This window comes from Calonectris borealis, chromosome 14 (assembly GCF_964195595.1).
Source record: "Calonectris borealis chromosome 14, bCalBor7.hap1.2, whole genome shotgun sequence".
NCBI lineage: Eukaryota > Metazoa > Chordata > Aves > Procellariiformes > Procellariidae > Calonectris > Calonectris borealis.
In genome coordinates, this window is record NC_134325.1 from 14,521,771 (window position 1) to 14,546,663 (window position 24,893).

At 36.4% G+C, this 24,893-nt stretch overlaps 1 protein-coding gene across 3 annotated transcripts in view; it reads left to right on the forward strand.

Moving 5' to 3' along the window:
* KIF18A (kinesin family member 18A) overlaps window positions 1-5,311 on the forward strand; it is a 47,862-nt gene extending 42,551 nt beyond the window's left edge. For 2 of the 3 annotated variants that reach the window (XM_075163278.1, XM_075163280.1), the window contains exons 16-17: window positions 346-455; window positions 2,182-5,311. In XM_075163278.1, coding sequence (XP_075019379.1) covers window positions 346-455; window positions 2,182-2,330 — 259 coding nt within the window. In that variant the 3' untranslated portion in view covers window positions 2,331-5,311. The remainder of the gene's footprint in view (window positions 1-345; window positions 456-2,181) is intronic. The other variant, XM_075163281.1, reaches the window with a different exon arrangement.
* Window positions 5,312-24,893: the final 19,582 nt, after the last annotated feature.

A 24,893-nucleotide genomic window follows, 5' to 3' on the forward strand; every position in this document is an offset into this window, starting at 1 on the left:
TTGTACATGCGTTAAGATTATTTCTTAGTATAATTTGTGTGCAATGACCATCAAACTGGCTTCTGTGGTTTCCAAAAAAACTGTGGCATATTGGTCTGCATTTTAACATTAAGTGGCAATATTAGTTCTTTTTTTCACAATTGAAACATTCTTGTAAAGTTTTAAAACGAAAAAGGGGAATAATGTCTATATATATACATCATAAATAAATTTATTTTTTCTTTGCATTCTGTTATGAACTACCAATTCTAGATTTAATGTATTTCTACATTGCAAGGCCTAAACTACTGTAATGTATCTTAATCACTTTACTGAAAGCAGACTCTTTCCTGGCTATTTTTCCAGTTCAACATCAAACACTGGGTTAGGCAGCCTGCAAGACCCTGTTTCTGCAAAACGCATTCGACAAGAGGTCTTGTTAAGCCATAGAGCTTTGCGAGTACCCAAAATGGCAGGTAAGTGTCAAAACTTGAATGTGTGACACTGCATTGGTAATTGTGTTTGTACGGGAGGTCCAAAGGTTCAAGGATTTGTCAGTTTACCAGCGTGTGTTGCTGTGATCAGTACACTAAGCCATTGGTTTGAATAGTATATCCATTCATTAAAAAAAAAAAAAAAAAAAAAACTCTGAATGTCTAACCAGTTATCTAGATGGGATATAATCAAAACTCAATATTACTACAAGCTTGTTGGGAAGACCTTTTCCCAACAGTTAAGGTCTTTCACCAAAAATTGTTTGTGTACTTGTTGAGAAATTTGGTGAACTTTATTACCAATTTTATCTTTGCCAAGAAAGAAAATCCACTAATCATTTCCATACCTGTTTTTAACTGCTTGCTTTGTTTTATAATACTGCACTGATTTGTTTTTACAGATATGATTTTTTCCAGAGATTTATTACTTAAACTTTGGGGCTATTTTGGGCCAACACGATAGCTGAGGAAAAAAATCTTTTAAAGCAATATTTAGGAATTATTTTGCTTCTAACAGTTTGCTGATAATAATACTATCAGGTGGTATTCTGTGAAAGTCTGCTACAATTACATGGCTATAATTACATGGGTTCTCTCTGGGGTATATAAATCTTTACTGTAACAAAATCTGTTACAAATAATTTTTTCAGTAGATGTGCACAAAGGTCTTTTGTTCAGAACTTTCCAAAAACCTCTGCCTTCCCGAGTGCATGGCACTAAGTTGCTTGGCACCTGCAGTAGATCTTTAATGCACTAAAACCTTACAATTTTCCTTTTATGTCTACACACTTCTTTCCTTTTCCTCTCTGTCTTCAGAAATACACTTAACGATCTTTCTTAGTGCAACTTCTTGGGAAGTTTAGAGGAGTTCAAAGATTGTTTAAAGTTTTAGTCTGCTGTTCTTATGAAATAGTCCAATCGTGTAGCTTTTCCCAGTGCCATAGGCAATACGCCAGTTTTTATGTAAGAACTGATGTGAGGGAGCAAGTACATATGCATATGTATTATTCTTCATTCATGAGAAATGTTGAGGTTCTATTACAATAAAATTTCTGAAAATCTGAGGCTAAACATTGTTACTTATAGTTACTTATTTGGCAAAGTGCATACACAGTTACGTCAGTATCGATTTCTACTACTAAAGACTGGGTTATGAAGTTACCAAAATCAATCACTACGGTATTAGTAAGAAACTAGGTAATGAAGCACCACATTCTGAAATAGAGAATAGATTATTTGATTCTTCAAAATTTAACTGAACGTAAAACACATTTTATTTTCCAAAGCATGCATTACAGGAGAAGAATGAAATATGACCTTCCCTAAGAGAAAGAGCTGCTTTCAGATTAAATAGACAAAACGTTCTCTAATTACATAGAGTTCATTTTTCAATACTGTTCTATAATAATAAGGATTAATAAAATTTTCACATATTTCAACATTTTTATATAGACCACTGTGCCTTTTTAATAGCATCTCGTGTCAATTGAGGGTCTAATCGTTGGACTTTCTAGGCAATTAGCACACTGGATCACTGAGTTGAGAGTGATTACATTTTTGCATATCAAAATTAGGTTTTCAATAAGGACAAAAAATATGTGTAAAAAGTCTTAGACATGCTCTGAAAAGGATACCCAGGTAGGCCAATTCTGCTTATGTTTATTGAATGAATGTCTCCTATTTGTAATAACATTTCTTTCTTCACTAGGAATTAAAACAAGGAGCTGGAAGCAAGAACAGGATGTGCCAAGAAACCTAGTTAGAAGCCTTTCTGAAGGAAACGTAGCATTGGGTGTTAAATCAAGGACATCAAAAAATCTGTTACTTCATGTTTGTAAGAAAAAAAATAGGATTTAGTTCTGAATTCATCCATATTTCAAGCAGGATTGATGGATAGCCAATGAGAACAGGGTGACTTCCGTTTTCCTCTTGTGAATTATTTTGTGTTAAAGATGTCTCTCAGTAATGCACTATTTCAGAAAGAACCACTTTGTGGAAATACGAAGATTTTGTTAAATTCTAAAATAAAATAATTTTTTTTTTGTCTCCTGTTAAAGCTTACAAATGTCTTTTATATATTAACAAATTAATAGGAAATTTCATTTGGACTTGGGAATGGAGAAGTGCACAGTATACCTTTTGCCATAATCTTTGTGAGCATTTCCCTGTGTTTATGACCAACATAATACTTCAGACAATGCAAGTCTTTAAGGGGATCAATGGTGTTCTAATTTTTAGATGCTACTTTAAGTTGCTTACCTACAGTCAGTCTTAACTTTCTAATGAGAATTTTGTGATACGAAAGTTAGAAAAATTGTTTTGACCTGCTAAATTATTTTCACTGAAACTTCCTAATGTTAAAATTAGTTTTCATTTGGAAGTAAGTCAAACGGATGTTAATATTAAAATGTGTTCATGCTTAGCATTAGGATGCCAGTTTATTCTTAGATATGTTGTCACGGATAGATACTACCAATGTAGTACCAGGAGACAGAAAAATATTTACGAAAAATGTTTTTAATGAAGTATTATATCAAAATTTTTTTAGCCTTTCTATTTCTAGTCTATTACTTGGTTGTAAATGTTCCTTGTTTTGTTTTTCAGTTTTTTAATTCAGTTGTAAATAGCATAATTATGTTAATTACTTAGAATAAATTTTTGGTTTTAATAAGAGCAATATAATGTGAATTGAACTCCTAGAAAAAAATTTACTTTTTTGCCTCTTCTATTATGAAAAATGTCTGAATTAATTTTGACAAGTATTGTTGTAAGTACAAGTATTTCATATTTTATCTTCTGATAAATGATTAATATTCAGAGACAAAGTAGTTATATATAGTTGCATTGTAGCCTTGACAGCCTGCCCACCCTTAGAAACATCGATCTAGTGTGTTTGGTCTGTGCAAATGTCAGTGTATACATGAATTTCCCCAATCGAAGGAGAACTGGAGGAAGAAGTCCAATAACTAGTTCCAGTGGTGTCAAACGACTGTCTGAAACCAGGAGCTTGCAACCCAGTCAGTTAAGTAACATGAAGTATGCTGCAGAAGAATGTTGTGGCTTTCACCAATAGTAACGGGCTCAAAAGAGCTTTACAGGTTGTTATTATTATTATTCTATCACAAGCTTTCCTGTGATAGCAGAGAACTGGACTCCATGATCTAATAGCTTTTATCAAATTTGTTCCTAAAATTGTTTCGGTATTCCAAATGTTTATAGCTTTGTACATTTCTTTTTGTTCTCTATAGTCTTTGATATTTAGACAAACTAATATAAACCTTCTTCCCAGTTATATCTCCCCCTAGCTATCAAATGTAGACATGTTTATTCTTGACACACTGGAGGAGCATTTTTCAGAAGGCTTCTGAAGAAGGAAATGGTAACTGCCTGTATGAGCTTTCAGGACCACTTGCGGGAGAAGCAGACAATGTTGCAGAGGCTGACTTCATTAGGGAAGTTCAAAGAGGAAGGAATGATTCCTTGAGAAAGAGGCTTTGCTAGTTAAAAATAATGAGAAAAATTGAATCCTCCTAGTTGCATTCTAAAGGCAGTATAGGTGATATAGTTGTGGTGAGCATGGGGTCATGCTGATAGCATAATGAGGACTGAGAAAATATTGGCTGTGGAAAAGGCTTTTATGAACAAAGTTCCAAACATCAGACGAGCCTAAAAACTAGAATTTGGCACTTGACCATGTCTCTGCCAGGTGATAAAAGTAATTTCAGTAGAAGGAGGGAGGGGGGAGGGGGAGGGATAATTTTAATATTCTGTATTATGATGAACAACAAGATTTTGGATTTAATTTTAACTTCTGATTTTGGCACCTGGTACAGCTAAAATTGTAGAGACCATACATTCTTGATTTATGGGTTTTCTTTCAAATTCTCAGTGTTCAATATAAAATGTGCACATGGAGCTTCTTTTATTCATACTGCTTCACATCTGCAAGAGGCATGTTGGGCTTTGCTTATAAATATAGTTGTAATGTGCATTGTTCTTGGGGCATGGAAGACTTACACATGAATGTTCCTAGCAGTTTTGAAAGGTTTTTAGACGAGCTTGTGCATGCAACATTTTGATACTCAGTCAAAACATAGAACTGATGAGATCTCTTCTTTTCTTAATGTGTTTTGCATACCCCTGAGTGGAATCGATTCGATTGGCTTGCAACAGTTCCAGGGACTTAAAAAAAAAAAAAAAAAAAAAAAAATTGAGAAAATTAGCACATGGAGATGAGATGTGGCTCCCACTCCTATCTGCTAACCAGATATGTTGATTATAAGTTTGTTAGCTAGGTATGTATTTACCATTTGTAACGAGCATAAATGAAACGTTTCCAGAAATTATAACAGATTGAAGCAGGATTTTCGTATTTCAGGTTGCTGTTGATTAATATTCTGCTTTATTAATTGTACTTTTATGTTGTTATATAGTATAAACACATCTAGACTTCATAAGCAGAAGGTGCTTCAGAGCACATTCCACACACAGTGCTGGTACAGAACTTTTCAGTGCCTAATAAGTTTTTTGTCAGATTGCCAGCTGCTTCTTAGGTAGAAAGCAGAGAGTATTTGGGAAGCAGAGGAGGTATGATATAACTCATTTCATTTTCTTGCCAATCTACATTACCCGTTACCTGTTAGCCTGCCTTTACAAACTAATTTAAGTAATAGCATTTATCTGAAGTATACATTTAATTGATTTCACTCTGTTGTACCATGCTGTATTAAACCATGCCAGATGGGATGTTACGGAATATCGCACAACATAACATGACTCAGGCTGAATCAAGAATTCAAATGATTTGAGTCAATTTAATCTTGTTTAGTGGGGGGGGGGGGGGGGGGGAAAAAAAGAAGCAGTAGTTTTAAAATAAATTCACTTGAAGAAAATCTTGTGCTCCTTAACTATTCTAGAGTCTGACGTCTTGGATACCTAATACTTCATAGGTACCAAGTGAATCATACTTGCTGTGTGAGACGCATGCCAACTTTTGTATGTTTGGGCATATACATGGCAATAGGAGTACTGATCTTGGCTCATCTTGCTTTCTTATTTAATACAGATACCTAGTTTATTTAAAACAAATGCTAGCCTGAGTCAAAAATTTAGGTCTAACATTCATGGCTCTGTCTAATTAATAGAACATTCATGAGTTCAGTGTTGCTTATCAGCATTGTGGAAAGCATCATACACAAATGTCTTATTTTAGTGTTTTGAAAAGTTCATATGCTAAATTATTGAAGTATAAAACTCTTAGAAAATCTGTAGATAGATAAATTGCAATGACGTGGTATGTAGTATATTTTGGAGAAAGGTGAGAAGAAAAATATTTTGTAACGTTAATTCTTTGTAAAAGATTATTTCTCTTTAGAATATTTCTGAGTATATTTTGCAATACACATCTGAAGCCTCTTATTATAAAACAAGGAGGTACGTGTGTCGTTGCCATAATACCCTCTGTGAGTGTGTAATTGGATGTGAATAGTATTGGCTTTAATATGGTAGACTTCACTTTACTGTTATAAATGCCCTTGCATACCTCAAAGGGGAGTATCAAACACTCTGCCTGTAAAATATTCAGTATTGAAATTATCATTGTTCTTTGCATCAGACTAAAGCAGTCATGAAACCCTCAATGCCTAAAAATATTGGTGTATGCCCAGAGGTTTGTTGTCCACGCTTTCTTAGCCAAAAAAGTTTCCTTTTCCTATGGTCTACATCAGGAATATGTTATACTCCAATATGTCTTATTTTTTCTTCTGAAAGTGATTGCAATCAACAAGGACCCCTATGTTTTGCGTCTAGCTGCTGCGTTTATTTGGTTGAACCCCTGTTAGTTCAAGCTGGGAGACCAGGCTTTCGGGACAGCTTGCTATTATCAGCTTTTCAAAAAAGCTCATTGCAGACTGTTTTACCAAGAGGTTGACACTTCCCATTACCAAATCGGCAGTGATTTTTCTGAAAAGCAATTTGTTGCAAGTATGAAAAGGATGTTAAAGATCTTGTCCCATTGGGAAATTTGTGGGAAAACATACAAAGGCTGTAGGATATAGTTTGTACTGTGACTCATTTACTTGCTTATTGTCATTGCAGGAAAGTGAATTTATAGGAGCTATCTGAAGCATAGGCTTGGGAGGCTATGAATACTTGTTGCTGGGGATAGAGTTGGATACAGAAGAAAGAAATATACAGAAGAAAGAGAACAATATTGTTGTCAGTGAGGCTATAGAGACAGCCATTTATAATAGACTCATTACATCTTCATACCCATTTTGCAAAACATGGTTTTCATGACTAATTCCACACAAGTAACAAATATTTCAGTCATTCCTTTAACATTCCTTTAAATACCTTTAATCATGCGTATGGACCTGCACTGCTATGCTTCAGCATATTTCTGCCAAGTGCCTAGGCATGTTGAAAGCCAATGATGTCCATTGATTTTTGTAGAATTGTAACAAGCTTTGTTACCCTGATAGTAAACAAAGACTTAGGCAAACTTATATCCAGAGACACCTGTAGATTTCTACAGGTTATATGGAATATTAAGATTACACACCAAAAAAAAAAAAATCTTATCTGCTGTCTTGTCAAACTGGCAAAGCACAAGAACTTAATTGGGTTATTAGGAAAAGTTATTTGTGGTGGTGGGAGAAGTTTCCATAGCAGCTTGAAGGTGATGAGGCATCTGCTTATTGGGACAAATATTTTGGGTATCCTCTACTGAGGCAGCTGAGTCTCTTGGACCTGCAAGTTTTGGTACTCTAGCTGCAAAAGATAGCAGGTACTATTTGGAAGCCTGACAACACAATGCAAAAATAAAGATTTAAGTTAGCAAAGTCGTCCACTTTGAAAATCATTTGGACTCCTAAGCAGTTGTATTTCACTTTGATTGGCTTTTTAAAAATGTGTGTCTGTAAATAGGCATGAGGAAATTAGTTTTAACAACTAGAGAAGGTAAATGTTCTTAGAAAATTCATCCACTAGAAGTGTAAAATATGTAGTCTTCCCTGCTGAAAATTCCAAGAGCTGCCTTTAATAGAGAGTAGATGTGTAATGGTAAATGGCCCATTTTATTTCTCTGCTATGTAGTGCTCTTGGGAAAATTATTCCTGATTTCCCCATTGCTTTAAGTTTAATTGTGCTATACATATTAGGTCTTAAGGTTTTATGTAGCATGACTATCGTACATCTAAGTTCTACAAGGGAGTGATTGAATCTAACACTTATTAGAAGCTACAGGAGAGTAAATCAAGCTTTAAAAGTGTTTAACTAAAACAATTTTCATTTTATGGTTTGAATTTTAGCCTATCATCATTGCTGGCATTGTTTTTAACTGAATACCTGTAGTTCTATTTCACAAAGTGTTACAGTAAGATGATGATAACAGCATTTTCACAGCTAGCTAGAAAATGCACTTAGAGGCTACTGTACTTTGCATTTCATTGAAGCAGTTGGTTCATTTACTTAAAGATGTCTTCAAAAAGAAAAGATATCCAGATAAACTAACTTTGGATATTATAGCAGTTCTGTATTCTGAAGGAGACTGGGAAACCAGTGAATGAATTAACCATTTGATTAACATGAAACATATTTGCATTGAAATTCAATAGCTAAATTCCTATTGTTCATCCCAACCTGCATCAGGACAATGACATAAGGGGAAACAGTCTGTAAAGAGCAGAAAACACCGCAGCAATTAGAGACTTAACTGTGTGTAGGTAAAATAGAGTCAGGAGGGACTATGATGCAGGTTACACTTCTAGACACCAAAAACAATGCTTTCCCTACATAGGCCTGAGCAGCACATAGGTGACGCCTCAAAGTTTATCCATCACTCCAATATGCTCACATTCGACAGCCTTTGTAAGAGAAAAAAGCCTGGAATAGTCACTAGAGTATTCAACTGGGAAAGGGAAAACTAAAACTGAAGTAAATGTTTAAAAATAAACTGGACGGGGCAGATAAATGCTGAAGTTGTTCACCTGAGGTATCTATCAAAAAAACCTTTGAGGGGAAGGGGGGCAAACCAAATACTTAAAAAGCCAAGGAGACTGTTAGAAGTCAAAATGTGTACCTTTCAATATTGGAATTAAAAAATGTGGAAGCTATGTTTATATGAGGAAAAACAAAGAGAATTTTAAATACGTAAGTTATAAAATCATTTGCTAAATGTGAAAGTTAAGTTAAATACTTTTCCACCTGTGTGAGGGCTCACTCAGTGGTTCAGTAAAAAAAATAGTCACAGAGGAAAGGTCATGGTAGAGATAGTAAAGGAGGTAGAAATCTTAAAGGAGATCCTGAGATATGTTAAGTGAGACTTGCTTGTCAGAGCTTTTCTTGACAAGAAATAGATAAATTGTCATTTGAGGTTGAAGAGATCAAAAGCGCCCTTATCAAGTTTGCAGGGGTCACCAAGCTGTGGGGGGTGCAGCTGACATGCTTGAGGGCAGGACTGCCATTTGGAGCTGAAGGGAATGAACAGGAACCTTTGCAACTAGTGTGGTGTGGGGTTGAAGTACAAGACAAAGGCTGAGGGAGTAGGGTTTGCTTTTAGCTTGGCAAAGAGAAGACCTGCTAGCAGCCTTGCGTACATCAGAAGATGTTGAGAAGACAGGGCAAGACTGTCTGCTGTGGTGTGTGGTGGAAGAACAAGAAACAGTGGTCCTTTTGATGGATGTTCAACTTAGGATAACTAAGCACTGGAACAACTTGCCCTGGAACAAGAACTGGACAAAGCCCTGAGTGACTTGGTCTGAAATCAGTGTTGACCCTGCTTTGAGCAGGAGGTTGGACTAGATGACCTTCCAAGCTCTCTTCCAACCTGAATGATTCAAAGGAATGGGATGAATTGTCTCAAACTGAAGAGCCAATAGAAGGTATTTTATAAATGAGTATTTAAAGGAGTACTAAAAGATCTCTCTCACTAGCCATAAACACTAAAGGACAAATATAGAACAGCTAAATAACTGTTGGTTTTTGTTTGGGTTTTTTGGTGGTGTTTTTTTGTTTGTTTGGGGTTTTGTTGGTGGTGTTTGGTTTTTTTTTTTAGAAGCTCTAGGGTTCTACACAAAAATATAAAGAATGTAATAAGCAATCTGTTAGGAAATATGGTCAAGATGTGCGATAGATAAATCTCTGCTAGTATCTTTCTTTAGAGGGAAGTCATGTCTCGCAAATTATGAGATTACTTTACAGACTCTGAGCTTATAATTAAGATAGGACTGCTTAGTATAGTCCACTTAAACTGCCAAAAGGCTGTTAGAAGGTGCCTCATGGTACCCATTAAAGAAATAAAGTTGCCTTTGGGCAAAGGGGGAGATCTATGTAAGAGTTAATACGTGCTTTAAAGGTCAAAAACAAAGGGTGGGAATAGATGATTGGTTTTCAGAATAGAGGAAAGATTACCGGTGCAGTCCAGGAAGGTGTGCTAGATCCATAGGGTTTAAAGTATTTACAAATCGTTTCAAGAAGGGCTTCTAAAGTAAACTGACAAAATTATTGATACTAAATTATTCAGGTAGTTGGAACAAAAGCTAACTATGAAGAGTTGCAGGAGCATCTCAGCTACTGAGTGACTGGGCAATAAAATAACAGATGAAACTGAATGTCAATGAATGCAAAATAATGCACAAGAAGGAAAACAACCCAAACTGTACATACATGATGGTGAGTTCTGAAATAGATGTGACTCAGGAAAGAGACCTTAGAGTTATTGTAAAAATACCATAAAAATATCAGCTCTGTGGTCAAAATAGCAAGAAAACAAATAGAGAACAAACCATTGTGTAAATCCCTGGCATGCCTGCATCTTACAATGTTGTCCTACACATTTCAAATAAATATAGTAGAGCTACAAAAGGTATAAAGAAGGATGAGAGGAGTGATTAAAGTACAGAACAGCCTGAATACAAGGAATGATTAAATAGATTGGGACACTTCAGCCTGGAAAGTAGGTGATTGAGGAGTTATGATAAAGGCATATGAAATAATGAGTCATGGAAAAAGGGACTAGGCAAAAATTATTCACTGTTTCTTACTGTACGAGAACTAAAGGGCAGGTTCAAAACACATGAAAGTTCTTCCCTGCATAGCATATTTTATGATAGTGAGCTCTGTAATCTAAAATGTGATGGGTGCCAAAAGCTTTGAGTTCAAAAGTGGTTAGGCAAACCTGTGGAAAAAGTGGTTATGGGGAGCTATTGAACACAGAGGGACTGGGTCAGCAGATGCTCAAAGCAATGAGCAGGTGGGGAGGCAGGAGGGCAAGTTCAGTGTCATTAATATGTTTGGTTCTGATATTTCCATTAGTATCTGCTAAGGGGTACTACTAGAAAGAGGACACTGGGCTCACCGGACTTTAACTCCAGTATGGCTATTCTGAGTTTTTTCTTAATATCTTAGGTGCTTAATTTTAAGAGGTTAGTCTTCCTGACATCCTGTGTAGTCAACAGAGAGAGAGGGTGGAAGAGACTCTCTTTCAGAAGGGGAACCTGGCTTAAATTCCTTTGGCAATACACTTGTCTGGCAGGTAAGTCTTGTTCCTTAAGGACCTTCAAGTTTGGATATCTCCTCCCAAGTGAAGTTCATATTTACTCTGCAGGTACTGTGTAAATTTATAAGATTGCACACTAATGAAGAACTGAATAAAGTTTTTGATCTTTTACCCCAGTTTTTTGCAATCTCTCTGAGATTTGAGGTCCTACATGAGAGTCTACCCTAGTTGAGGTGCAGAGGTCCAGGAACCATGGTGGGCACCAAGAGAGCTAGCTTCTGGTCTCAGCACTGTAATGACTTCATGTAAATTAGGATTTCCCATTTTGGAGAGAGAGAAGAAAATCAAACAAACAAAAAAACCCTCAAATCCCCAAACCCAAAACAAAACAAAAAAGAGAATCCACAAATATCCCAATATTGCTATAAAATTTAGGAATAGTGATTTTCATACAATCTTATTGCAGAGTCTGGCTGTGCATTTTCATCTGGTTCACAGAGTTATTCTTCCCTCCTGTTGACCTTTAAATCATGCATTTCTTAGCCTTCCTAACGTCCTGTGACACTCTTCTGCTCTTGTTCACATATTAGAGAAAATGAGAAGTAAATGTGTATGTTGGACATTCTGAAAGAAGAGGGAGATTAATTTTGTGATTGCTTTAGGATATTTAATCTGAAACTCACTGAGACATTAAAGATTAAGAAATTAAGAATGAATTACACAGTAAATATTTTTAAGCACTGAAGATTCCACTGGAAAGCTCTAAGAGCTCTATTGCCTTCACACAGTTCTTACATCCATAAATCGGCAGTACTATGGAAATTCACAGAAATATATACTGAATATGAGAAAATATACTGAAATGTTAAAACATTTTCTTAATAGACCAACTCCCACATGCAGGGAAACTGGCTCATAGGTGGGGAAAGTTTTGTCTTTGAAATTAGTCTTAAATATGTTAAGGAATATTTTATCTGAATACTCTCCCACAACTTCATGTGCTTTTTTCTTCCTTCTCAAAAAGAGTTCATTTCTACCAGGTCTTTATATTATAATCCACTTAAAGACATTTCAATCATCTTGGCTATGTTTAAGTTCATGAATGATTTTTTTTTTCTGCTATTTCTTTCCTTAATTTTTTTTTCTCTTGACCCTCCCACCCTTCTACTGCTAACAGCCCCACACCACCATGCCTGTTCAGTTCTTCATTAGGAATTGCAGAAGCTTGAGAAATCAGCACAGGAAGCAAAATTTTATCATTTCCAATCAATACAGTACTGCTACTGTGTTGCTACTCATGTTACAATGAGAAAAATGCTTTATCGGAATCAATAGAAGTTTGACAACCTGAGTTTGTCAGAATAACATGATATTTTTAATGACCTCCTACATCATTGTATGCTGTACATTCATTTCCATGCATACAGTTGGACTAGATGATTGTTGTAGGTCCCTTCCAAATGAACTATTCTATTCTATTTAGCTTAAAATACAGAATAGCCCCATTTTGTTCTTCTAACTTCCCTGTTGTATGTTAACCTGTCCTGCAACATGTATGTGATACCTTTCCACTGGGCACATGGTGACTCCATGCTTTCCAGGATTGCTCTGCAGATTTGGATACAAAGAGTTTTCTAATTTTTCATATTAAGATAACTTTGAAAAAACAAAAGGTGTTTTTTTAAAAACAAAACCACATGTGTATCTTCTAAAAACGTTGTCACTAAGCACTGTTACTTTTCACTCTGGATATGGTGATCATAGGTCTCTATACAAAGCAGAAAATAAACTTTGGGTAGATAAACTGCTAGACAAAAGAAATGGCCATTATGAAAGTTACCCTCCAAATCTTTGGCTGAACAGCGCTGGACCTCAGATTCCCCAGTTCCTCTCTTCTGTTCTGGTAATAGGAACTGGGATAGTTTAAAATCCTGTTGAATTTCTTTGCAAGGAAGAATTGTGTAAAAACAGAAACTGTCCAAGAATTGAAGCATCTCATCTGATTGCTGTTACCGTACACAGCACAACTCCTCTGTGTCTATTATATTAACACTTTGCATGCATGCGGTGTTGCTTGGAGATGGTTCTTATGGGCCCCTTGTGCTCTGTCACGATGCACCTGTGCAGAATGCAAATCAGCGCTCTGCTTTGCTGCCTAATCAGATTTGCTTTTCTTCCCTCACCAAGTTCAGCTCTTCCCTTTCCACTTCCCAGTGGCGCAGGGTGGGGGCATGGCTGTCAGTGTGAGTCCTTTTGATGATGTGGTTTGTTACTGTGATGAAGATAGAACTCTCTACTTTTTTGCAGTATTTAGTTTACTGGGAAATACACTTTGGGGCTGTTTGAGACAAATAATCGCAGGCTTGGACTTAATGGTGATAGTTATAGCTAGAGTACAGAGAGTAACAATTACAAATCTGAACAAAACATACAACTTACGCTTTTGATGGTGGAGCGGGGAAGGGACTCTTTGAGCATGAAATATTTCTTCTTGTATATAAAAAAGATATTTGATAAAGCAAATTGTCCAGTTTCACATTTTGGGGGGTGGGAGGGAAAGGAGCAGAGAAACATAGACCATTTGTCTTAAGTTGAGAAAAGTAAGTGCTCTTTTTGGTTTAGCCAATGAATAAAAAGTTGTTTGTCATTCCTTTTGAGTCCTGCATATTTTTAAACTTGTATCCTGGAGTGATGTAAAACTTTCAGTACTTTGGAGGGATGAATATGAGGATCTTTCCATTTACAGATAGGAAAAATCATGCCAAGACAAGTGAGGTAACACATACAAAGCAACTCGGTATTTGGTGACAGGCCAAAGATTGGAACTAAACTCTCTGGGCTCTCCCCTTTGTGTTTTATCTGATAGGCATCTCCGAATGGTGTATGTCTGACTTCATGTTTTGAATAGAGGAATCTCCTGCAATATTTCTTGAGGAACACAACTGAAAATTATGTTCTATTGCCTTGTATTCAGAGAGAAATTGTTAACTGTGTTTTGCTAAGTGCTTGCTGTGCTGCATTTAAAAAAAAAAAAAGTTTAAGTTACTCCAGTCTGAAAACATATCAATTCTAGGTTCTTTATGTCAACATTATTAAACAGATGCTTAAAATATCTAACAATTTCCTAGCCATAGATCTTTCTCTTGGTACCTTAATCTAGAAGGCTTTCTCTCTGGGGAAAATGTTTATAAGGGAAGGTGTAAGAACTGAGCAGAGCTGCAGACAGAATTTTAGGGAGAACTTTCAGCAAGGGGAATTCTGGCAGCTGGATTTTTCCAGTAGGGTTCAATTTCTGTCTGTTGTCTGGAGAGAAATATAAATCTACTGACAAACTTTGTGAAAGCTGCAGAGGCTGGCAAAATGGTAAATCGAGGAAATGAACTTCCTACTGGTTGGGAAGAAATCTGGACTACTTGGTAACCTGGACCTGCTCACTGAAAGTGTAACAAAATTTTACATCTAGAGAGAAGGAAGCAGACCGTTCCTACAGGGGAAGGCAAGCTACAGCTCTGGAAAAGCTCAAGGACCAAGCAAGCTGAGAGGAGGTCCCAATGCAATGCTGTCGTTAGTAAGGATACTGCAGCTTTATTGATGAATGATAGATGAAAAGTAGCAATTTTGCATCTTTTCATGGCCTTGGTGAACCCAAAACTAGAATGCTGTGTCTGTTTGTAATACCCAAGGATGTAACTGTTAACAAATGGAAATTATATTGAAAAAACAATAAACCATCTTCCTAGGACAGGGAAAGTGCCTTGCCATAAGAGATGTAAAAAGACTTCTCTGCGTTAAACAACAAAAACAACAACAACAAAAAAACCTGAGGAACTCTTGTTTTCTTGTTATAGGTACTATTAGGATGGATGTCAAAGAGGTTATTTCAATCTGTTTTAGGAATATACAGCAAAGACTAACAATGGTAAACCAAAACCAGGTAAATATAAACGTAAATGAGGCCATGCACTTTGCAGGAATAGGAAATAACAAACATTTGAGGGAAACTATGAATTTTTTGTCTCTTATTGTTTTCAAATAAAAACTTTTTGTTTTAAAAGGTATATGTTATTGGTGTCAATGGGTTAATAAGAAGGTAGAGTTTAATAACCTGTCTTACGTGGGAAGTTAGACTGAACAATCTTCAGATCTTTTGTGATCTTAAATTCTGTGAGTCCAAGAAACCAACCGGTTTTGACACCACCACAAAAAAAAATTGCTATGATGTAATTACAGCAGAGTCAGCTTTTTTTAACATCTTTTCTCTCATTGTTACTGTACATGTAACACTGATTTAAACTGGAATCTAGGTCCCACTGAAGCCATTGGAAAATCTCTCATGTATTTCTCAGGACTGAAGTTTTTCACTCCCTGCTTTTAGGTGACTGCTTTTTCCTTTGACAAGGTACTTTTATTTCCATGACTTAATGAATGTGTCTGTTACCTGTTGCTGATTGCTATGATCAGCCACAGGAGGCTATGTCAAAAAGTGTTTTCACTTGTGCCTGGCAGAGGTGCTTTGCTCTGTTTCTATGTTGTCTGTGCATGTGGCATGAGCCCCATGAGCGTGGTATCATTTTCTACTTCCTTTTCTCTTCCCTCTTAACATCATAGCTTAGTTTCCTCCAGTGAGGTCTCTAAAGGCATTGGTGACAAAATACTGAAATGACAACTGAAACCAGATCTAAAAAGTTAGCTTGCAGGAAGATAAATGAATATTCACTTTAAATAAAAATATTCACTTTAAATATTTTTAAATACATGTTGTTTATTGATATTTAATATATCAATATTTAATTGAATTGCAGCGGACTGTCTGAAAACATAGCCTGATTTTCTGAGGTTCCCCTTAATTCCTTCCCTCTGCATCTGGGGATGTATGAGATTTTGTCGTATAGTTCTCATACTATATGTAAAAACATAATTGCAAAAATAGCAGTGTTTATAATGATTTTAATGCATCGGTGTAGGTGTACTCATGTAGGTAAAAGCAGTTGCATGTCTGAGTGGCCTGTAAGATTTCCTGTGCATAAGAGCTTGCCAGCAGAGAATGGAACTGCTAAGCTTGAAATTTAGGCATTGGGGGAGTCTTCTGCAGTGGAATAGCTTTCCAGATTTGGTTATAATGAAAGAACTGGGGGGGGGGGAATCCGTAATCGCTAAAAAAATAAAATTATCAATTGTTTGCAAATAAGTCTAATTCTGACTCACAGCATCTCCCTGACACTAACCTGTCTGTATCTTTTCCTCAGTCCCTGGTCTAAGACTTTTAAGTGATGATCAGAACACTCATGCATGATAATTTATGTGTCACTGTAACTCCTACCCTTTGCACACAGGCATCTTATATAGTCTTTAGTTAAAACAAATTATATGTGTATTTTTTTCTTCAGTATCTAATTCTTTTGGTGCACAGGTTGGAGTTGCTTTAGTCATGGCCTGGAGTCATTCAGCGAAGAGGATAGAGCTCTTCAGGAAATCTCATTTCATGCCTAAGGTAGAATTGATCTTGTGAATGACACAAAGGAAGAGAACGAATACTTTTTTGGTTTTTTGGCCTGAGAGAAGAAAGTATTTTATCTAAACCTCATGGTTTCTTTAAGGTAATCGGCAGGTGATTCAAAACAAACTTTTTCAAGTCTTTTCATTTTCTGAGTGGTCAATTTTTGAGAAAACTGAGGCTTGATCTTAAAAAAAGTTGAACATGTGCAACACTTTGCATTCACAGCAGCAACTGATGTAATCAAGCTCTTTGCTCTGAACGTATGAAAAGGCTTTAAAAAACCTTAGCTTTTGGAAAACTCATGTCCTTAGACTTTCAAAATTGGCAAACAAAATTAGCTGACACTTCTGAACATTTTGGCTTTTATCTTAAATATTCCATTCCCCTTGGGTAAAATAGTGATAAAAATATCCTCTTACTTCAAAAGGGTGTTGAGAGGATCAGTTCATTAACGTTTTCAAAGAATTCAGATGCTGTAGTGAAAGCACCATGCAAAATCCCATAAGGAAATTAATAATTCTGTATTCATTGTCGGCTTTGAGTGATGGTAAGTCAGTAAGACATAAGATTATATACTGCATGAGAACGGTATTGAAAGATTTTTCAGTAGTCTTCCCTTCAATGAATGCTGTCCACCCAAAGCACTCGTTGTGCCAGGAGCTGTGCAGAAAACAGTGTCAAAGCTGTGGCGGAAAGGCATCTGTACTGAATGGGCACTCAGAGGCAAATTCACGTTGCACAGGCAGCCTTAAAAACATAATTTTGAGTTGACCTTCAAACATTCTCTTAGTATAAAATTTAATTAATGCTGTTAATGCATGTTGTCAAGCAATTGAAATAGAGACGTGTCTGTTTAATGACCCACTGAGAGAATCCTGTTGACATGGTCTTAAGAGCAGCTCTACGCTTTTTGGACCTAACACATTGTATCTCAAGTATCTGGCAGAGAGCTTTACACAGCGCACGGCAATTGCGAGGAAAAAGGAAGTCAGAAAACAACATGGCAAATGCATTATAATTGCTGTCATGAACCTGGGGATTCTGTTAAATCAGCTAATCTGGGGATTTAGTGATTTGGAAAAAACAAACTTTGTTTCATGGAGTAAAAAAAAAAGCTTCTCAGAATTGTTCAAACTATTCAAAGCTTTAAGACCTGTAAACGTTTAAGCAGAAACTCCAGTTAACAGCTGTACTGAAACCAGAAAGATTTTCCTAAGGGAAGATGAAATCAGAAGGCTAATGGAAATCTAGAGGTGGATGAAACAAAGCTACACAGTTGCTGTAACCTTATTCAACATCTCCTCTAAAGGTGTAAATTTAAGTAGCGAAGAATGGAAGAAGACATTAAAATGAATGGAAAATGGTAGGTGTCATGGATCCCTGTGGCCAGTGTATTCCCCGGTTGAAGGAGCTGCAGAAGCTGATGCTGTGGGGGCTCCGTCTGGCACAGAGGCGGGATGAGCAGGTGGGTGAACACGACCCGCTGTGGGAAGCGTGGCACATTCAAGCCAACGGTGACAGCCATGCAGCAAGTTGAGAGTTGTTAAGAAAGCATGTTTACTGGTGGAAAGCCAGATGATGAAATGTATGCCATGACAACTGGCACTTCAGGGAACCTTCTGGAATATGGATAGGTAAAGACAGAATAAGACAGTACAGGGATGGATAGTCAATCTCAAAAAAACCAAAACAAACAAACAAAACCAAACAACCAACCAAACAAACAAAAAAACCCAAAAAACCCAAAACAAACAAACAAAAAACCCACCAACTCATTCGGCAGTGAAATGAAGATATCAAAACAGTCATTCATACAGAAATGTAAGGTTAATTTCTTGAACTGTTACATTTAGGCGATCTAGCCAATTAGATACTCAAAACTGACTTGAGAATTCAGGAAATATGTATTTACTGGCACATTCTGAGAGGTTCAACTACTGCCGTGTGTTTGTGAACAGTGGGAGCCATCAGAAGAAAGGAGAGATGATTTTGGGTGGACAATGCTATGTTGTGGGCAGAACAAATGGATTTTTCATCTGTAAGGCAGGCTCTAAGGATGGTGAAGAATGACATTCGCATCTGCCAATTTCCAGTAATAGAGATGCTCAAAAAAAAAAAAAAAAAAAAAGGAGAGACTTGAAACCCAGGGAAGTTTTTTGTTGTTGTAATATTTATTTTCCATAGATGCAAATTTTTTCTTGTGAAGACAAAGTATGTGTTCTTTTAAATTGTACACTCAACAAAATAGCTGTATAATGCATCCCTGCCAAAAATCACCACCGAGTATAGGATTGGACAAGAAAAATTGAGAGTCAAAGTGAGTTTTAATTTAAATTCCTTGTTGGGGGCTTAAATTTTTATTTAAGTTAATTTTTACCTAACTGTCTTACAAAAAGCCTAGCCAAAAAAAACCTCTTAACTTTTTGAGTTACTAGGAGGAACCTGGAGCAGGAAAGGGAACATGCTTTCTAGATGCTGTTCATTTTTACAAAGGGAATTAGATCACGTTGGACTCTGCCCTTACAGACTCACGCACAAGTGGTCTTTTTGCTCTCATCATCACCATTATTTCTACAAGAGTTTTAGTGTTTGTTTTTTCCACACTAGACAATTTCTTAGTTGCCCAGAGACTATTTTTAAGATAGCCTTTACATAATTCACATAAAGTCACATTAAGTAATAAATAAGCACCAAAATATAACACCCAATATATTCACTAAAAAAGTTAATGAAATTGGTAGTAAAAGATAACAATCAAAGAATGAAATTGTATTGTTTATATGCAATAAATCAATGGCTATCCATAGGTAGGCACTATTGAAAATGTTTAGGTATAACTTTAAGAGTAGACTTGGAACAATGACAATCTGCTTCTGAAATTCATAGGGGGAAAAAGTAAACATAACATTACTTGATTCAATTATATCCACAAGGTAATGAAGCAAGAGATTAAAAAAGACTGCCAGACTATCACTTGAATTTTTTTTTTCAACACATAATTTTTAAAAAACATGGGTGGTAAAACAAAGAAATAATGCAGACATTTGGATGGGGCTTCTGGGAAGAATGGAGGTGATAAATTGCACAACTGTTCCTACAGCCGCACAGTGTACACTGACACTAACAATGTTACTGCTGTTGACAGATACTACTCCGAGAAAGTGTTAATGCTTTAAGGCATATGCTAAGCTATTAATCCATGCTTCTTCCTTTTTATCCTTTAGAAGTTCACAGGAAACTCTGATATATTATGGCAGCAGAATCTGCTTTCTTCTTTAATTAGACTTTAATTTTTTTTGTTTGAAAACATATTAATTGTTACTGGGAGAAAACATCTTAAATTCCTGTTCTTGCTTAATAACTCAAAGGCATGCTGTCAAATCTTCACTTCGGTCTCTAGGAGGAAGTTTCTTCATGCAAGCAATTAGGAGTCCTCAGCTGCTCTGCTGCTCCCTTGGTTTTCTCCATAGACGCAAGCTAACAAAGGTTAGTTAAGGCCACTGTGCTGCTTTTTGCTCGGGGCTGTCGCGGTGTGTGTTGGACCATGAGCAATGCTGTATTCTGATCTCTCTTACGTCTAGACAGATATTCATAATGAAATAGATGTCTGGATAATGAAGTAGACTATCACAGACCTAATGGGATTGAAGCCTACAGAGGCTGGAAAAAGAGCAACTTGCACCCTCCGGGGCTGCTGAATTTCACAGGTAAGATGAGCACGGGCAGTCAGGCTGGTTTTGCCTTATAACCTCACCTTCTCCCCACACGGTCAGCCCTGCTTGACCTGACTTGTGTTCTCGAGACTCAGCTTTGTGGAGGGCTGCACAAGCGTGTTGACTGAGACAATCGAAAGAAGCTTATTCAATACCTAATCTCATCCAAAATTCTCCAAAATGTAGGGTTTTTTTCAGAATCAAATTTCAATCTTTAAATATTGTGCACAGCCATGATCTTCTAATGAATGATGGAACATGTTTTTACTGGCATATTTTAATGCTTTAATGGCATGTGGAAATCCTTCCCAACTAAAATAAAAGTAACTGTAGCTCCCAAAAGCTATCCTCTTATGTTTCAAAAGTTTCTTGAAATAGCAAATCAGGTTGGAAGATGCTCATGTGAGTGCTAGCAGAGGCAAGAAGCAAGGGGGAGAGCATGGGCATAGGTAATTGCTGCTTTTTCTTAATAAAGTTGGACAGCTAAAGAGAGGATGTCATTAATGTCAGAAACAAGCTACAAGGTGTCTGCCGTCTTTAAGCTTCTCATAGAGTATGACAAAATCGCTGCAGAACAGAATTGCAGTGAGGCAGCTTTCATCCTCATTCTCCTTTATGTGTAAAACGGTTATTTCGTTCTTTGTATTTTAAGAAAACCTGAAAGCTTTAGGAGTTGGGAAATTTCAAAAATACTTATAGAAATCTTTGAGCGTTTCCCTAGTGGTCATCTTAGGATGTGGCATCAGGGTACCCGGGGTTTATTTTCATTGGGTCTTCTTGAGCAGAGCCCAGACGCACGCTGCGCCTAACCCTGCCTGTGCTGAATGCGACCTCCAAGTAACTCCGCCAAGTTAAATAATGTTTGTAGGTCGCTCACGTTCAAAGTTTCACTGCTCGGTGTTGCCCAAGTATCTACTCTGTATGAGCGTAGAAAACTTACAAATGTATCCAGCAAGCATACATTATGCATTTTCCTTTGTAACTGATGACCTTTCATAACATACCTGTGTGTTGGGCATTCATCAGTTGTAACGTGATCTATAACTCATGTAAATGTATCTCTACAAAACCCATTAAATAATATATGGGCCTATTCAAAAAAGTACAACAAAAGGAGGGGGTACAGATTAATGGCTGCCTTTTCCTTCTTTTCTATAAAGGTAAAATTCTAATTGGTCAATATTTCAAATATTCATTTCTAAAATTCCTTTTCAAATGAAAATCATTTTTTAAATTAATTTGCCAAAAAGAACATTTTCAATATATCAAAGTTTATAAAAATATTTTATAATATTCACAAATATAGGTATAGCTTTAAAAAAATGTAAAATTAAGGCAACAACAGAATAGAATGCAAAAATTTCAGATGCTTTGAATTTAAATAGTTTTTCAGAAATTACTTTTTTTTTTGATCAGCCCATAATGTACGTATATAAAAGAATATGCATTGCCCATTGCCCGCAGCATTTACCATAAACATGTGCATAAAGACAGGAACCTTTCTGAAATCTTCAGTTTTGCTAATAGCATTTCAGTCAATAGAACTGTTTACACTGGCTGAAATATTCCCTGTGATTAATAGGGCATACAATGACATGCATTTTCTGATAAGATATATCACTAAAGAACATATGAAATAATATTTACGTTTTGGGCTACTTTTAGAGGCAAGAAAATATTTCATCTTGGACAGGTAGGCATGAATAGCATGCATTCAGCTTTAGGAAAGAATGTAGCAGTGGAACTTAGGCATTTGTATTAACAGTGGTTTAATCCTTTACTCTGAATTGTCCTGCTCTTTGGTATGCATATAGAATAACTGTTGTGGGCTTTTATGGTCTGCTTTTTTCTGAAATTGTACATATATCGTTACAGTACACTTGTATAATAAACTGAATTATATGTGTTTAGGCTTTAGCAATGTGTAATTAGCTTGAAGATCTCACACACCGTTCACCGTAGTGAACGGAGTTAAAGGGAACATGGAAAAACTTTCAGAAGTGCAACATGTGAATGGTCCCCTCTTGGTTTTGTTTGCCTCCTGGATTTCTTTCAATGAGAGTATTTCTCATTGTCATTAAGCAAAGCCATTGTAAAACAGAGAATAAAAATAGGTATCTCTTTCAAAATCTTCTTAAATGTCAAAATCTAATTTTTCATTAGTACTGTAATCTCTGTTTGACCATAATGAATAAATATTTTTAAAAACAGCTAAATTTTTATTAATTTTTGATGAAGCTAAATCTTTTCAGGACTGTTTAACCTCTGCTTTGTCTTCATGTCTGGTACTGGGATGTATTTCAGAGGGTGCCCCAGTTTTCTAAACTTTAGTCCATGTACAAACACATTTTATCAGGAATTTTAACATCTTAGTTTACTGTATTTTTTGTTTCCTCTTACTAGAGAAAAGAGGGCTAATTTATTGACTTCTTGGCTGCTAGTCTGGGAACCTTACAGCATGTTGGTATGCATATAAATGGCTGATACTGTGTAAGTATGCTGCTTCCGTCTGGTCTAATAGCATTCCTTGCCTACTGTAATCAGAATATTTGATAATCATCAATAAATAAAAAATAAAAATACTTGATACTGTGTCAATAAAATTGACACCTCCCTGTATCTGTACTCTAATAAATATTCTTATACATATGCACTAACTTGTAACAGTGTATTGGGTCAGCCCTAGTTATTTTTAACTTGGGGGTGGGATTCCAGACTCAATTTAAGACTAAAAAGGGATTTTGTAATAGCTGCTGTTCATGGCTTGGAGATGGAAAGTTGATGCAGGTGCGTGTGGGATAATACCCTTTCTTCCTGCCTGAGGGGAGCAGCACATGCACTTCTTCCTCAGTAATTTCACTTTGTGGAAATTAATATATCAGAGACAGCTATTATGTGCGAACTGCAGTGGTTATGCAAATGTTTCTATTTTGGATCTTACTAAGAAACAAGTTTTTAAGTTTCAAGTTTTTAAGTGATGGGGCAGCAGCTGTGAACTTGCCTGATGGGATTTCTCTTCCTGGCTCTTTTATTGGACTATGTGATTTTGGGACAAATAACATCACTTGGTTTTGCCGTACCTTCCTTAGTGACCATCTGCTTATGGGTTGGGGGTTTTTTGGTTGTTTTTGAAATGAAGAGGAGGAGAGCACTGTCTGCCTGTTTCTGAGGCTGATATGTTTTAACTAAGCCCCAAAGTATATAATGTTCCACAAACTTCTTGCAAAACTTAAATAATAAGAACTTTTTGTCTTATTTTGTCTTATTTTTTGTCTTACTTTTTGTCTGGAGCTCTTATTAATGTAAGTAAAATTACATATACACACATGTTATTTCTGGAGGTGAAACATGGCCTGGCTAAGCATACAAGACGGGACCTTTGATGTATCGATGATGCATTTTTGTAATTTATTTAGGAGAAAAAAAAAAAAGAAGAGTGGAACTATTCTTCTGATGCTTTTCTTTCTATTTAGAGATCTGTTGTCCATTTGACAGAAGTTGCACGGCTGCAAGGTGCTGTTACTCCCTTACTGACCTTCCCTTGCGGTTGCATTATGGCCGATGCAGGACACCTGCGCGAGTGCCTACCAGTCACCTGTCTCCCAGCAGCAGGAAAAGCTCTGTAGGAAGGAGCTCTTTACAAATGGCTAAATATATGTAGGGTTTTCTATTACCTTTTATAAGGCCAAGGTAGGAATATGGGATATATTAGAGGAAAACAAATGCTTGATAGACAGAAACCGAAATGTGCAGGAAGGATTCCTGCTATTTCAAAAGGTGTGATGAATCCCAGTAGGAGGAAAAGGCTTTCTAGACAAGGCATTTATTGTGCCTTTTACCACCGTAATCTCTTTATTTGTACTCAACTTTAGGATACGTTCCAGAATAGCAAACGTATAGATTTGGTGGTTTAAACAATCTCTTACCTGTAAACAGTGCCAACGGTAGTGGACAGATATCTGAACTAGCTTTAAATAAACTATACTGGCCATCTTTGCAGTTTGGTGCTCATCAGAATTCAATTTACTCTGCTTAGCTGTTGTAGCCTTATTTTTCTTTTTTTTTTCTTTTTTAGGCCAATATTCTACATAAGTATTAATTGCCCATATTGCTTTTCAGAATAAAAGTAAAAATTAGTGCATTTTTAAGTTGACAATTAGGAGACAAAAATAAGAAGCATCTGAGCTGAGGAAAACTTGCTCTTTTCTCCTTACGACGCCTTTTTAATGCTGGGAAAGGTATACTTAGCTTTGGTTTTGGACATGAGATATAAATTCAGTCTTTCTAACCTGTGTAAGACAGGTAAGACAGGCCTGCTTACCCTCAAATTTATCATGCATCTTAGAGATGTGTAAAACCCAAGTCTTTGTCTCAAGCAGTACGTGTAGAAGCATAATGCAGGTGAACCTTCATTTCCAGTATCCCAATTAATAATTAAATAACTTGCTGAAGTGCTAATCCAGTATATTACGTGTTTACTGTTAACTTAGATTCAATAGCCAAATAAAGACTCATTCTTCACTTGAAGGAAGATGTCTCCACTCCCTCATTTGGAGGCTGAGTTTCCCAAATGCTGGGATGTTCATTTTATCTATTATCATTAAATGACCAAAGTAAGGACAGCTGCAGCATTTGAAGTTCTTTGCTTGCCAGCAGAATGGCCAACAGAAACGAAAAAAACCTAACTCACATGTGCCAGTTGAAACCATGCA